Raw genomic sequence first — 15,890 nt, 5'->3', positions numbered from 1 at the left:
AAGAGGACTTTTTGCCTTAATATACCTATGCTCAGGGGTTGTTTCATAGAAAAAGAGGTGCAGGAGCTCATTAGCATAACTTATTAGCATAACTTCTTTGCATATGCCACACCCCCTGACATCACTAGAAGTGTGTCAGAAGGCAACACCCACCGCTCAGGCACCACTGGACTGTTTTGGATTGCTAGCTATTGGGGGGGGGGCATGCAGATATACCCTCACAGAGGAGGGAGAGCTTGTACCTGGTGGGCCGGGGAGGGGGGGGGCTCTGCAACTTACATGGCTGCTTCTTGCTCCTCATTGCCCAACTGAGGGCTGCTGGGAGCAGGGGGCGGGGCTTGTTGCATGTGCCTGCCCCCTGTGCTCCTTACTGCCGGAGCTCCACTCCTGTGTGCTCCCGCAGGAAATGACCCCTGCCTATGCTTCTAATAATCACTATGACACAATATGCGTTTAACAATTCTTTATAATTTTTTATTGTTTTTTCTGTTCAGTGACGTTTTTGGTTCTTTACTGCTGTCTTGCCTGTGACTTCTCCTTTTGTTTTGGGTGTCCCTTTGCCAGCTGACCGGCTCTGCTTCAAGAGTGGGATTGAGGAAGGACACCCACCCAAGTGGTATTCATGAGCAGTGTTCCCTCTAAGCTGAGTTAGTGTGAGCTAGCTCACATTTTTTTAGCCTCTGGCTCACACCTTTTTCTCTTAGCTCAGGAAGGATGGCTCCAGAGCAAACTAATTTATGCCGTAGCCAAATCACTCACTCACAACTTTAATGCCAGTAGCTCACAGAGTAGAATTTTTGCTCACAAGACTCCACAGTTTAGAGAGAGCATTGCTCATGACCTGCTTTGTAGCCGACTGATGCGCCACAGGAATGTTTGCCAGGGGCCCTCTCTTTATGCGTTTCTCCCTACAGGGGCTCTCCAGACTCAGTGGCTGCTCATTACTGGTGCTTACACTAGAGTCCTACCAGGACTACTCTGGGTGCATGCAGGCTGTCTTCCAAGTGATGGAGCAGAGAGTGGCCGGAAGCCCACCTTCTCTGCCATAGGGTTGCCAACTGGCAGCCATCATTACAAGGGAACATTCCTTTTTCTACATAGGCTAACACCAGACAGCTTCAAGCATGGCCTCCGTATTTCAGAACACTGAACTCAACGGAAACCCCACCACCAGGAAGTTAAAAAACAAAACCGCTTTCTTGGGAACATCTGTAGTGAAAACCTCAAAGACGGATCTCTGCATTACGGTACAAACGATCCTTGCCTGACGGGAAAGGACTCGGAGGGGCCGCTCACCATACTGGGTGATGAAGGCGATGCAGCTGTTCACGATGATGGGGATGCCGCTCCGGCTGAGCTGCTGGTCCCGCAGGGCATTCCCTTGCCCTCCTGCTGAGGCCTGGATAGCCACACACCATGCAGAGAAGTCCAGCCGGGAGGCCCCTTGGAGATGAAAGGTCCTGAAAGCAAACAGCCCCATCTGAATGGGAAGGCACAGCAGGGATTTTGGGCAGGTTCTCACTTTTGCTCCCCTTCCACCGGCAGCTGCCCTCTACCACTTGGGACTCTACCTGTCCCCCACAACTCCAGGCTCTCTGACTAGGATGGGCACGAACAGGGAAAATGCGGTTCATTTTGGTTCATGGTGTGCCCAGTTCATGAACCACAAATCGTCATGAACTTTTAGGTGTCCTGAACTTTTTGGTGCCAAACTGGCTCAGTCTGTGATGTGGCAGAATGCCCCCCCCATGTGTTAGACACACCAAACTCACAGGGGACCTCCGGCTCACTCTCCTCTACCTGCCCTCCAAGTCTGGTGAAGTTTGGATTTATGGGGTCTGAGATACAACTCCCCAAAGAAGGTGCCCCCAGGAAAATGCTTTCTGGGGAAATGACAGGCTCAGATTCAGGAGGTTCAGGAGTGTATAGCATGGACGTTGTGTAAGCTAAAGACATCAGAGACACAGGGGCCCTCCCCGACGCTTCTCTGCATGCCCTCCAAGTTATGTGCAGATTGGATTTAGGGGGTCCGTGTTATGGGCCCTCCATAGAAGATGCCCCCAAGCTTCAAAAGGGAATTAGATAAGCATATGGAGCAGAGGTCCATCAGTGGCTATTAGCCACAAGGTATAGATAGGGGCTCTGGGGCAAGTGATGCTCTGTCTTCTTGGTGCTTGGGGGGGCAACAGTGGGAGGGCTTCTAATGTCCTGGCCCCACTGCTGGACCTCCTGATGGCACCTGGTATTTCTGGCCACTGTGTGACACAGAGTGTTGGACTGGATGGGCCTTTGGCCTGATCCAACATTGGCTTCTCTTATGTTCTTATGTAAGTGCTTTTGGGGGAAATGTCAGGCACAGGTTCAAAAGTGTATAGAATGGACCGCCTGCAAGCTACATGCACCAAACGCACAGGGAACCTCACCCTGCCCTTTTTGCTGCCATTGGCCCTGGCTGCTCACCCCTGCAAAATGGAATCGCTCCTCCAGGCATTCCAACGAGGCAATCTTACCGGGCTCACCATCAGCTGATCTGATTGCCATGCCAGAGTGCCAGCGTGTTTGATCATTTTATACCATATTTGCATTTTTATTTATGCTTTGTCTTTATGTGGTTAACCGCCTCAAGCTCCACTTGGTGGGGAACAGATGAAAATGAAATGAAATAAACTCCTTCTTCACTAGAAACCAAGGCAGAGTTCTTCCCAAATCGCTACATCCTTGTGTTTTACTGTTCTCTGCCATCTCTAGACAACCAGCAAGAAAGCTCCCCACCCCTTTTCTTTTTTTTGGCTCAGAGGGGGCTACCAAATACAGGGAACAGGGCTCATCCTACTAAACTGAGACTGATTTCCCACAAACGCTGCTCCAGTCCACGCTCACTCTTCCCTTTTGCCCCGATGGTACGTGTCAATTTCACACAAGCTACTGCGCTGCCGCATTTTACCACGGTTTGCATGATTTTCCCTGTGTCTACTCAATCCTGTTTTTTGAGGATTGAGTAGACGCGGGGAAAATGCGGCCGCCAGCAGCTTGTGTGAAATCGACACGTACCATCGGGGCAAAAGGGAAGAGCGAGCGTGGAGCAGCGCTTGTGGGAAATCGGTCTAACATTAAGAAAACAAAAACCGCTTTTGTGGATGTCTGAAAGCCCCTGCTTCAGCCAGAATCACCCTGCAGGACTGGAGGCCCTGTCTGCAGGCTTTCTACATGTCCATTTTAAGGGGAGCGGGTGTCAAGGAAAACTGGCTCCATCTATACGGAGGGATAACAGAAGGCTCCGGAATGATAGAGGCAGACTGAAAGACTGCTCGATTTTTCTCCCCGGAGCCAGCTCTGGAGTGCACTTTCTCCGCCTCCATCACCGGGCGAGGGCTGATTATCTAGGGCCCCTTCCTCCTCCTCCTCACACAGCTCACCGCCCCATCTCCACAAGGACAAGCATCTCCTTCTTCTCTGGATCTTCGGCAAGGGGGACGACGGCTGCAAAAAGATGGAGAAGGGGGGGGTGTTCAGGGTTCTGCAGAGAAGGGTGTGGATCCCGCACCTCGGACCAGGCCGCCCTCGCTAACCGTCTGCTCGCTCCCAGCCAATCAGAGAGCAGGGGCACCGGCAGGGCCGGGTCCGCACTCACTGAGCTCCTGCAGCTGCCGCAAATTGATGCTGTCCTCGGCGGCTCCCTCCCCTTCCTTGGGGCAGATGAAGAGGTGGGACTTCTGAAGGACGAAGAAGCCTTGCAGCCACCGACTGGGATTCAGCATGGATTTGTAGCTCAGCCTGCCCACCCTCTGGAACTCGTAGCTCAGCAGGCAGTGACAGCAGAGCGGGGTGAACCACTGCAAGGGAGGGGGAATCAGACACAGAAAGGCACTCCCGAAGGAGAGGACACCCAGGCTGGCTAGCCTCTCGTCCCCCCACCAACGCATGGATGGGAACGGCCTCTCGCCTTTCAGCCGATGCACGGATGGCGAGGCCTGGCCACAGGTCCCACGTGTGGGATGAACCAGGGCTGATGGGGAGAGGAGGTGGGCAAAAGGAGCCAGGGGCTTCCAGGGCAGGATGGACGGAAAGAAGAAGAAGAAGAAAAGAATGGATTTATAACCCGCCCTTCACTACCCAAAGGAGTCTCAGAGCGGCTTACGAACTCCTTTCCCTTCCCCTCCCGACAACAGACCCCCTGTGAGGTAGAAGAAGAAGAAGAGGAGAAGAGATTGGATTTCTGCCCCGCCCTTCACTACCCAAAGGAGTCTCAGAGCGGCTTACGAACTCCTTTCCCTTCCCCTCCCGACAACAGACCCCCTGTGAGGTAGAAGAAGAAGAAGAGGAGAAGAGATTGGATTTCTGCCCCGCCCTTCACTACCCAAAGGAGTCTCAGAGCGGCTTACGAACTCCTTTCCCTTCCCCTCCCGACAACAGACCCCCTGTGAGGTAGAAGAAGAAGAAGAGGAGAAGAGATTGGATTTCTGCCCCGCCCTTCACTACCCAAAGGAGTCTCAGAGCGGCTTACGAACTCCTTTCCCTTCCCCTCCCGACAACAGACCCCCTGTGAGGTAGAAGAAGAAGAAGAGGAGAAGAGATTGGATTTCTGCCCCGCCCTTCACTACCCAAAGGAGTCTCAGAGCGGCTTACGAACTCCTTTCTCTTCCCCTCCCCCCAACAGACACCCTGTGAGGTAGGTGGGGCTGAGAGAGCTCTGACTAGAGATGTGAAGGCCCGGAAAAAACCTGGGAAAATTCGGGGGGGAAATTGTTTTTTTCTTTTTTTCCCCTGAAGCCTTTTTTTTGTTTTTTCCCCGAAAAATCGGGAAAATTGAAAAAAGAAAAGAAAAAAAATTGATTATGGAACATTTTATTTTAACATGATGAAATATTTTAAGACAAGGTGTTCAAATATTTTCCAAATCATTTCTAAAAAATATGTATGGTATCAGATTGATCTAATTTCTGTGCACTGAGGACAAGCAAGTCCTAGGTTACAAACTGAACTCTCCAATGCAAGAACAAGAGGCATTTCTTCCTTTAGGAGGTGCTATTGTCAGAAGAAAATAAAAAGGTTTCAGTTTTGTTTTTGCATGTGGTTGGGTATTCTGTTTGTAATAATTGTTTGGATACACTATATTTTTAATATGCTAGTTGTGATAATTTCATGCCAAGTAAAAATGTCCATAGTCATATTTTATGTTCCTAAAGTAACAGAATGACTTTCAATCTGGAAAAGAAAAAAGAAGTGCTGATATAGCATTTTTTTTCAATTTTTCCGAAAAGTTCTGTTTCTTTCTGGGAAAAACCCAGGGTTTTTTCCAAGCTTCAAAATTTCTGGAAATTTTACATCTCTAGCTCTGACAGAGACTGCTCTTTTTCAAGGACAGCTCTTATCATAGCTAGGGCTTGCCCAAGGTCATCCAGCCAGGTGCAAGTTGAGGAGTGGGGAGTCAAACCCGGTTCTCCCAGATTAGAGTCCACGCACTTAACCACGACACCAAACAGGCAGAAAATGACTTGGGTGGGAAGGTGTTCCCGTTTCCTCCCATTACCTTGCTGATGACACTGGCCCAGGACTGCAGCGTGTCTGGCCCGTCTGCCCCCAACGGCTGCACTCGATCGTTGCTCAGATACAGATCCAGTGTGAAAGGAAGCCTGCTGGAGCAAGTGAAGGGGGGGGGGGTCACAGAGAGCCGGGCTCCGAAGGAAGCAGTCCCTTCCTCTCAGGCCCACCCTGGAGAAGAGTTTTAAAATGGGTCAGATGGGAAAGAAGAGTGCAAAGGAAGGCCTCTTGGATCAGACGAAGGGCTCATTCCATCCAACGTCTAATTTCCATGGTAGCCGGTGGGACCAGATTTTTCTCCCTGTGGGGAGGGGGGGGGATTTACACTGGGAATATGGCCCTGTTCTGATGCCCCCCCCTCCCGTGGCTGTTCTAAACAGTAATAAAAACTGGATATCCTTGCATCTTAATGTGGCCTTAAATGTCCAGCTGGAAGCAACACCACTGTCTAACAATTTTTGTTTTAATTCAGGGTGAGAGTAACCTGCAGTATAACTAAAATCAATAGTCCAGACAATATGATATTCTATGGCCCCTGCCACACCGGGCTTATGTTCTTATGTTCTCCCCTGTTCAAAATGCCCCACCGCAACGCTGCAACTAGAGGTCTCCCCCCCCCCCCCCCCGCCCCCCCCCGAAAAAAAGGGGGGGGGGGGGGGGGGGGAGCCACTGAAGGGAGAGTGAGGCAGCCGGCTGCGCATGTGTGCGCATGCGCAGTTCGGCCAGGAGCCTCGATTGCTCCTGCAGACAAGCGCGCCGGCGATCTCGATTTCAGGTAAGTCCTGCTCTTTTGCAGGTTCTTTTTTAATGCGCCTTTTCGGCCTGAAGGGCCGGATTGGGGACAGGTGCGCGCCGTTTCCCAGATGTTGCGGTGTGATCGCGCCTGTTTGTTGCGCCCCCAATCCGTCCCTCTTCCAGCCCTAAACCTTCCGTGTGACCGGGGCCTATGAATGTATTTATTTATGTTATTGATATCCCACCCAAGTGAGCTCCCGTCTCTGGCCCCAGCTCCTGCCAGCCTAGCAGATCGAAAGCAAGAAATTGCAAGTGGATAAACAGGTACCGCTTTGGTGGGATGGTAACAGCATTCCATGTTCCTTGACCACAGAAACGTCTTCAGGCAGTGCTGACTCTTCGGCTTGGAAACGGAATTGAGCACCGCCCCCTAGAGTCGGATTTGACTGGCTTTCGAGCAAGGGAAACCTTTACCTTACCTTTCCTTCTCCCCAGTGGGAACCCATTGGCCTACATCCTTCTCCTCGCCTCTGTTTAATCCTCACAACAACCCTGTGAGGTAGGTTAGGCTGAGAGTGTGTGACCGTCCCAAGGTCACCCAGCAAGCCTCCATGGCAGAGTGGGGATTCAAACCTGGGTCTCCCAGATCCTAATCTGACACTTTAACCACTACACCACACTGGCTCTCCAGGGCTCTTTCCAGGCCCCCCTCCTTGGGGATGACCTTCACACTCAGCAGGATTTAGAGTGTTAGGACTCAGGGCAGCCGGTGGATTGGCATGGTAAGACAACGAAAGGGACTTCTGTTACTCGGTACTTTATTTTCCTTTTAACCCCTCTTCTCCTACCATCTAGTCAAAATCTGGCTTCCACAAGAAAGGCGGATTCTAGACTGAGACAAGAGCCAGCCAATCAGCACTCTGTACAGCTGGAATGCAGAACAGAGGGAGGATCTTCATGACTGACATAAGGACTAGCCAGTCAACGCAATGCAATGCAAGTCTGGTTTCTTTTCTAAACTGTATAAAAGCACCTCCGCCGCCCCCCGCAGTTGAACCAGGTGGGATGCTGCACGGTTCAGTGGCAGCCAGGCCACACCCTCTGCCTTCTGTATCCTTCAGCGACCCTGCGGTTCTCTGCTTTGTTCACGGAGGCTGGGTCCCACGTTCCTGTCTCACTGTGTGGCGTGCCAGGTCCCTCGGACCTGCTGGCAGGGGATGGGGGGTGAACTTACCGGGAGCGGGGAGGAACACTGAAAATAAACGCAACGTCCCCACGTGACCCTGAAGTGACGTGGGCACACTGGGGGGCAACGCTCTGGTTTTTGGGCAAAACTCTGTGGTAGAATTAGCTTCTACCATAGAGTTTTGCCCCCAAACCAGAGCGTCATGCCCCCTCCCACCCCTGGTCACTGATATCCCTATGTCACTTCTGGGTCACGTAGGCACATTGTGTTCTTGGCTGGTTTTTGGGGGGGTAATTGGGGGTTGGAGAAGAGCACCCGACACCAGAGGACCCCTGACCACACTGGGGGCTCTGGGATCCCTAGGCATCTTCGCCAGCGACATAAATGTGACCTGGCTCCAACAGAAATTTATTTGAAGATTACTGGATAAAACGGAGGAGAATGTGAGCTATCTGAAGGAGGGAGGGAAGGAGAGAGGGAGAGAGACAGGGAGAGAGAGGGGGGGAGAGGGGGGAGAGGGGGAGAGAGAGGGAGAGGGGGAGAGGGAGAGGGGGAGAGAGAGAGAGACCTCCCCCCCAAGTACCTGTCTGAGGAGCCAGGACTGGCCGGTGCATATATCCTGTTGACGCCCAATGACATCACTTCTTCCATTTCTACCTTTCCCATTGGCTCCAAGCTCTTGTCACTCTCATAGAACAGGAGACACTTCTCCAGGGAGCACCACACCCTCTGAAATTCTGCATGGGAGAGACCACTCATCACAACCAGGACCTCTCCTCCCGCAGGAAGTAGTGGGCCCTACCCCTCCTTCCTACTTACCCTCTCGGCTCTTCTTGGCACCTGCAAGTCTGGTCACTGTAGGGGCCTTGTGCAGGTAACCACACCGCACCACTGGCTGGGTGACCTCATTGTAGACTCCTTCTGGGCTCATGTCCTCCGCACCAAGACTGCCTATCAGAGGTACAGAATCACTCCTATATTTTGTTCTGGGAATGCCTACACAGTGCCACGGAGCATTCACCTCAAAGGATTTGGGGGATCAGACCGACCGGCAGAGAAATGCAAACATACTCTACAAATTAGTTGTTGTAGATTTTCCGGGCTGTACAGAAAGATGGAGTACTCTCTGTGTCAAGGTGAGAAGAAAAACGGTAGGCAGGTAATATATATCTACGCAGGAAGGTGGGGTAGGGCTGAGTCATTATCTTGTAGGAATTCCAAAATTGAGTTCCCCAATGCCAAGACCACGGCCATACAGCCCGGAAAACCTACAGCAACTAATGAACTCTGGCCGTGAAAACCTTCGACAACATACTTTACAAAGTAGGGGAGAGTCCCATTCTCCAAAACATCATTGACAAAACTGTTTGGGTGTTTTTGGTAACTCTGTAAATAAAAAGTTTCCTTTGCTAGCTCTTGCAGGTCAGTTAAATGTCTGTTGCCCTCTTCCAGTCTGATTTGAGGGAATTTTTAAAGCAAATTTCAACCCCCACCTTTCCTCTAAAGCAGCATTCAATACAGCTGAGAATTTTAAAAACACAACTAGTCATACAGAGGGGGAAAGAATAATCCCCAGCAGAGGTCATTTCGGGGGGGGAAACGCAGTTCCCCCGGGTGAGGTGCAGGGGGTGGGGCACATGATGAAGCCCCGCCCCCTACTTCCGGCTGCCCCGCTTCCAGCCCTCATTCAGCCAGGAGGAGGCAGGAGAAGAGGGAGGGTAAGTTGCTTCCTCCCTGCCTCTCCCCACCCCTGACTGCCTGGGGCCAGGGAGGGCCTTGGCGGGGCTTCCTCACACTCCCGCTGGCCTTGCAGGTCCACCGCCGGGCCCCTGATGTCAGGGGGTGTGGCATATGCTAATGAGTTATGCTAATGAGTTCCCCTAGCTCTTTTTCTACGAAATGACCCCTGATCCCCAGACAAATAAAATGAAGTACCAGCAATTTAGCAGCAGTCACTTGTAATACAGCGATAGAGCAGCCAGGCAGCATTAGCAAAAGGAAACAGACATTTAAAAAGTAGTAAGAGTTCATAAAAGACCAGCAGGAGAAGTCGAATCTTCACGAGAGACCAATTTATTGGACCAGAACGGTTTTAACAGCTCCGGAAGGCCAAGAACAAGGGATCTAGATGGATTAAATATGGGGGGGCTGATAGCCAAAAAAATCTCCAGCCACGGTGGCATAGGGGGAGAGTGGATCAGTGGAAGAGCCCTGGCTCGGCATGCAGAGGGCCCCAGGTTCAATCCCCGACACCTCTAGTCAAAAGCATCTGGTAGTCAGCGACGTGAAAGGCCTCTCTGCCTGAGAGCCGCTGCCAGTCTGGGTAGACAGACAGTACTGGCCTTGATGGACCAAGACAGATTAAATACGGGCAACTACATTTACGTACCTAGAAGGCAACTACATTTATGTACCTATGTAAAGGTAAAGGTAAAGGTTCCCTTGCTCGAAAGCCAGTCGAATCTGACTCTAGGGTTGCGATGCTCATTTCCGTTTCAAAGCCGAAGAGCCAGCGCTGTCCGAAGACGTTTCCGTGGTCATGTGGCCGGCATGACTAAACACCAAGGCGCACGGAAAGCTGTTACCTTCCCACCGAAGCGGTACCTATTTATCTACTTGCAATTTCTTGCTTTCGAACTGCTAGGTTGGCAGGAGCTGGAACTAGAGACGGGAGCTCACTCCATCATGCGGCACCCGGGTCCCAAACTGCTGAACTACCGACCTTCCATAGTCTGCAGTTCAGCGTCTTAACCACTTGAGCCACCGCAGCTCAGTATGTACACAACCAGTATTTACTTTCTTATCATTCACTTTAAGTTGCCAAGGGATAATTTGAAATAGAAGGGAAGGAAAGGAATGTTCATAAAAGACGGTGACACTTTAAAAAAATAAAAAAAATAAATTGGCAACGTCCTTGCCGGGTCTGGTGGAGGTCAGGAAGACGATCCACAGCAGCATGGGTAGGGATTAATTAATTAATTAATTAATTTCCTTCGATTTGTATCCCGCCCTCCCCACAAAGCAGGCTCAGGGTAGGTTTCAACCTATAATAATCTGCTGACTGCAGATTAGCAGCTGGGTTTAAGGACAGATGAGGGGGCTCAAAGATGGGCGTCATCGTCCCCTCCTTGTCTACATGTGAAGATGCAGAGAGAAGGCGGAGAGGGCATTTGCTTGGACCACTCTGATGCCGGTCTCTCCCAGCCTCCGAAACAGCCTCGTAACATCCCACTTCACCTTCCGTGGTGGCGGCAAAGAACTGCAGCATCATCTTCAGCAGCCCAGGTCCAGAAACAGCCGCACACAGCGCCTGAAAGAGGGGAACCGATCGGTAGAGCAACTCAGAGAAAGAGCCATCTGCATATGACCGGGAACCCACGCTTGGGCAAAGGGAAGTCTGGAGCTAATGGACAGCCACGCTCCTTGCAGCTGTGAAATGTGATCACAATGTGCCGGAAGAGGGCAAATGGATTCTCTCCTCCTGCCTGTGCACATCCAAGGGCTGTGTGGGGTAGTGTGTTGGTATTCACCGATGCTCCATTGACTCTGGGCCCCAGGGGAGACTCCTGGGGCCATAAGGTATGCAAAACATGGCCATACCTGCAACAGGTGTTCCTGGCTGCTGTACTGAGGATGTGGCAAACGGTAGTGACCGTAGCGGTATTTGCGGGTGATGAAGTCTCGCCTCTGCTCAGTGCTGGCGTCCGGGTACAAGGCCTCAGAGGGCAGGAGGCGGCCGGCCCAAAACCTGTTCACCTGCTCATTCCCCAGCACAATGAATAGCTACGAGAGAAAGAGTTGGGAGGGGGGGGAATCAGAACTCATTGTGTGGAGAAAATGTGGCAGACGTCTTTCATAGGTGGTGGGCATGTGCGCATACCTCCAGCTATTGGAAACAAGTTGTGAAAATCGTATCAGCTGGGTTGAGAAAACGGATACCCTGCAAGACAGAGGCACTACTGCTAACTTATCTACCTGATATTCTTACTGACAAGATTGGTTGTTGAAAATAAAGGACACCCAGGGCTATTTTGGGACAGGAACGCACAGGAACGGAGTTCCGGCTGGCTTCAGAGTTGGCTACGCCCACTATAGCCAAAACCTCTATGTGTGGCTACAGAGGGAAGGCCTGGAGAGCGACCCCCCACCAGCGACTCTGAGGTGGGCGGGCCAGGGGGGGTTGGAAGAAGGGGGGGGCCATTAAACTCCCCCCCCGTGCCTTCCCCAGCCTGTCCAAGGGCCGGCTTGCCCAGGCAAGCCAATGGAAGGCATGGGGTGTGGTCTAATATGCTAATGAGCTGCACTGTCATGGGTGTCGCCTAATATGCTAATGAGTTTCTGCTGTTGGGTGTGATCTATTATATTAATGAGTTCCTGCTGGGCTTTTTCTACCAAAAAAGCCCTGAGGACATCTATACCCTTGTGAGCCCTGACCTGGATCTTATCAGATTTCCGAAGCTAAATAGCATCTGCCCTGGTTAATCCTTGGGTTGGGAGACCACCAAGGACGTCCAGGGTTGCTACGCAGAGGCAGGCCATGGCAAACCACCTCTGAATGTTTCTTGCCTTGAAAACCCTATGAGGTCACCATAAGTCAGTTGCGACTTGATAGGAAAAAAACCCCTTGTGGGATTAACAGTATACCAGAAAAGCAGAGACACACTCGAATTAGACATAGTATGGCCAGGGGCTATAGAGGATGGAACTGGCCATAGAGTAGACTGAATTAATACCATAACTGCCCTTTGCTGCTAAAGGAAGTCTATGTTTATGGTTGTAAAGGGGGAAAGGATGGTTATGCATTTTATGTATCTTTGTATTTTAGATTTCCTTTTGTTGTTTGTTTATTTTAAGAGGGCTTAAAAAAAAAAAAGAACCGTTGTGCCACTTGGAGCAAGAACACGATTCTACACCCCCAAAGCAGATCAAGGGAGAGCACCTCAACACCAGAGAGCTCTGCGCCCCAAGCCTTGCAAGCAGAGGTCATTTCGGGGGGGATCGCGGGGGATCGCAGTTCCCCCGGGTGAGGTACGGGGGGCGGGGCACATGACGAAGCCCCGCCGCCGGCCTTGCAGGTCCACCGCCGGGCCCCTCATGGGGGGCAGTGGAGCTGCAAGGCCAGCGGCGGCGGCCGGGACCGTTGGGGGCGGGGTGTGTGGCCTTATGACACACTTCCAGTGATGTCAGGGGGTGTGGCCTTATGACACACTTCCGGTGACGTCAGGGGGCGTGGCATATGCTAATGAGTTATGCTAATGAGTTCCCCTAGGTCTTTTTCTACGAAACGACCCCTGCTTGCAAGTGAAAATTGGCCTCCTGGACTTTCCTTCCCACAAAAGTCCCTTGCATTCCGCATCCTCCAGTTGGGGCCCCTTTCCCAGACTCCAGGAACGTTTCCATACCTGCACCATCTCATTGCTCCAGACGCTGGTGTCCAGCTTCAGGCTCTGCACCTTGGAAATGCTGGAGCCCAGGCTCCGATGCTGACCTGTGGAAGCAGTGAGACTGAGCGGTTGCCTACATGCATGCACACGCTAATGGCTCACACGCAGTCCAGCTGCACACGGAGGGCCAGCCTCACAGCTGGGCCCAAAGCAAGCCTACATCTGCAGCAGCCATGGGAACAAAGAATGTGGTGGAATCCCTTGAAGCCAAGCCCAATGCGCTTCCAGGAGATCCAGCAGTGGCCTGGCAGCAAAGGGCACGGTCCTGATGGGCTGAACTCTGTTATGAATGGGGATCATTATGAAGCTAAGACAATACAAGTTTACTTGGCGGAAGGGGTAGTCAGCTCCCCACCTGCCCTATGGGGAAGACGTGGCATTTTTAGTGTGATGCATGACTTGGGAAAAGCAGTCAAGCATCCCACTTGCTGTCTCCTTTCCTCTGGTGCAAGAGCCTGTTTTTGCCTCTACGTTGTCCAGAGCCAAACTGCCCCAGCTTAGCAATGAATGGTGGTGCCAGCCTGCTGCTGATCTATAACTGGGCTTATTCTTGGTGAACTGGTTTGTGGCAGAAACTGGAGAGTAAGCTCCTCAGTTGTTGCTGGTCCAGGTTAGAGATGTGAAGGCCTGGGGAGGGGGGGACAGGAAAAAGAAAGGACAGAGTCTCTTTTTTGCCCCAAGGTCTTTCCCCCCCATTTGGGAGACTGCTGAAGGAAAAAAAACTCCTATGAAATATATTCTTTTTGAGTGAGAAGAACATTGTTTTACAAAGCATTTCACGCATTCCAACTTGCACTGAATGTAAAAGTCTGAGTTCTTTCTTAATTTTTCCAAAGAGAAAATTGGGAACTTTGGGGGAACACTGGTTACAAAAACAAAACAACACCCCCCCCCCGCAACTCTGGTCCTGGTCACACCGGCGGGAAAAGCTGCGTCGGAAGTGCGGCTTCTTAGAGCCGCACCAGCAAAAATCCATGAATGGGGATTCAAACCTGGGTCTCCCAGATACTAGTCCGCGTCTCTTCACCACTACACCACACTGGTTCCAAATGACAGCATTTGATCATGAACATGAATTATCATACTGTTTATTCTAATGCAGGGGTGGCCAAACTGCAGCTTGGCAGCCACATGCGGCTCTTTCACACATCACTTTCACACACCGCAAACAACAACAACAAACCTTTATTGGCATAATACAAGACATAAGACGTACTCAATACAGTTAACAGAAATCTCGCTTTTTAGAAGCCAGATACAAAAAAGTTGCCACTATTTCAACACTTACAGCTTTTTTTGAGGAAAGAAAAAGGACTTGTAATTATCAGATTGGTTTATTAATTAATAGCACCAATCCAAATTGGGATGATAGCAACATATTTTTTCTCCCTCAATGATCTATGTACTCGCAGAGCTTGTATGTTAGCACATTTTAATGTGTTGCCCTCTGCAGAACTTCAAGGGAGATTTTCCAAAACTTTTTACACACAGAATTGTGGAAGAAAGGAAGTAGAAAGTACTAAGCACGTCTTTCTATACTGTGATTATTATGCGGACATTCGTGCTAAGTATTTAGATCGGTTGTTAAAGGATTTAATAGGCCAATCTGATAATTATAAGTCCCTTTTTCTTCTTTCCTCAAAAAATGCTGTGGCTGTTGAAATAGTGGCAACTGTTTTGTATCTGGCTTCTAAAAAGCGAGGTTTGTGTTAACTGTATTGAGTACTTCTTATGTCTTGCATTCTCCTTAGTGTATAATGCCAATAAAGGTTTGTTGTTGTTATAGAACCCCTGCAGCTCTTGAAAACACACAAAATTTTCTTAATTTAAATGTAAATAATTTTCATAACCTTTAATACATTATATTGCATTTAATGATAATATGTCATAAAAGAGTTAAGTGTTTTAAAGTCTGGCTATTATAAAGTCTGGCTAATATCCAGACATGCTGGTTGTTTCTGTCCAAATAATAGCCTTTCTTTTATTTACTGCAGAATTTGTTTTCTGCCTTCAACTTTTACTTTTTCCAAACTCTCAGACAGCACAAATTAAAGATACGTGTGCCGTGACAGCACAGGGTGCAGGCGTTTGCAGATCTTTATAATTTTTCCAATAGAAAACAGAGATATTTATAGTTTTAAATTTCATAAATATGCTAAATAGTAAAATTTATTTGTAAAGTTATAAATTGTGTGTGTGTGTGTGTGTATATATATAAGGTAAAGTTTCCCTTGCCCGAAAGCCAGTCGAGTCCGACTCTAGGGTTGCGGTGCTCATCTCCGTTTCCAAGCCGAAGAGCCAGCGCTGTCCGAAGACGTTTCCGTGGTCATGTGGCCGGCATGACTAAACACCAAGGCGCACGGAATGCTGTTCCCTTCCCACCAAAGTGGTCCCTATTTATCTACTTGCAATTTCTTGCTTTCGAACTGCCAGGTTGGCAGGAGCTGGGACCAGAGACGGGAGCTTACTCCGTCATGTGGTGCACTCAGGTCTCAAACTGCTGAACTACCGGCTTTCCACAGCCTGCAGTTCAGCGTCTTAACCACTTGAGCCACCGCGGCTCCCCCCAAAATTTCCTTTTTTTCCTGGGAAAACAAATGTTCCTCCCCACCATGATTTCAAAATTTCAGGAAATTTCACATCGTTAGTCTAAACAGCCCTGACCTGGATGGCCCAGGCTAGCCCGATCTCATTAGGTCTTGGGAATTAAGCAGAGTTGTGACGTGGAGGCCGGCAATGGCAAACCACCTCTGAATGTCTTTTGCCTTGGGAACCACAGGAGGCTGCTATGTCAGCTGTGATTTGACAGTAAATATATATAGTCATGCCGGCCACATGACCACGGAAATGTCTTCGGACAGCGCTGGCTCTTCGGCTTTGAAACGGAGATGAGCATCGCAACCCTAGAGTCGGATTCGACTGGCTTTCGAGCAAGGGAGACCTTTACCTTTACCTTTATATATAGGCTGCGGTCACACGGAGCA

General features: G+C 50.2%; 1 protein-coding gene across 1 annotated transcript in view; it reads right to left on the bottom strand.

The window, feature by feature from the left end:
- The window catches only part of LOC107124863 (arf-GAP with Rho-GAP domain, ANK repeat and PH domain-containing protein 3-like), a gene marked incomplete at both ends in the record, with an annotated part of 57,786 nt that overhangs the window by 38,622 nt on the left and 3,274 nt on the right, over positions 1–15,890 (bottom strand). Inside the window, 9 exons of the mRNA XM_015428365.1 lie at positions 1,297–1,460; positions 3,417–3,480; positions 3,632–3,833; positions 5,531–5,633; positions 8,046–8,199; positions 8,282–8,413; positions 10,637–10,772; positions 11,063–11,245; positions 12,865–12,950. Of these exons, the coding sequence (XP_015283851.1) occupies positions 1,297–1,460; positions 3,417–3,480; positions 3,632–3,833; positions 5,531–5,633; positions 8,046–8,199; positions 8,282–8,413; positions 10,637–10,772; positions 11,063–11,245; positions 12,865–12,950 (1,224 nt within the window). The remainder of the gene's footprint in view (positions 1–1,296; positions 1,461–3,416; positions 3,481–3,631; positions 3,834–5,530; positions 5,634–8,045; positions 8,200–8,281; positions 8,414–10,636; positions 10,773–11,062; positions 11,246–12,864; positions 12,951–15,890) is intronic.

The sequence above is a fragment of the Gekko japonicus genome, unplaced genomic scaffold (assembly GCF_001447785.1).
Source record: "Gekko japonicus isolate JY-2015 unplaced genomic scaffold, Gekko_japonicus_V1.1 scaffold5174, whole genome shotgun sequence".
Classification (NCBI taxonomy): Eukaryota; Metazoa; Chordata; class Lepidosauria; order Squamata; family Gekkonidae; genus Gekko; species Gekko japonicus.
Note: the sequence above shows the minus strand (reverse complement) of the source record. Positions and strands in the feature narration are given on the sequence as shown.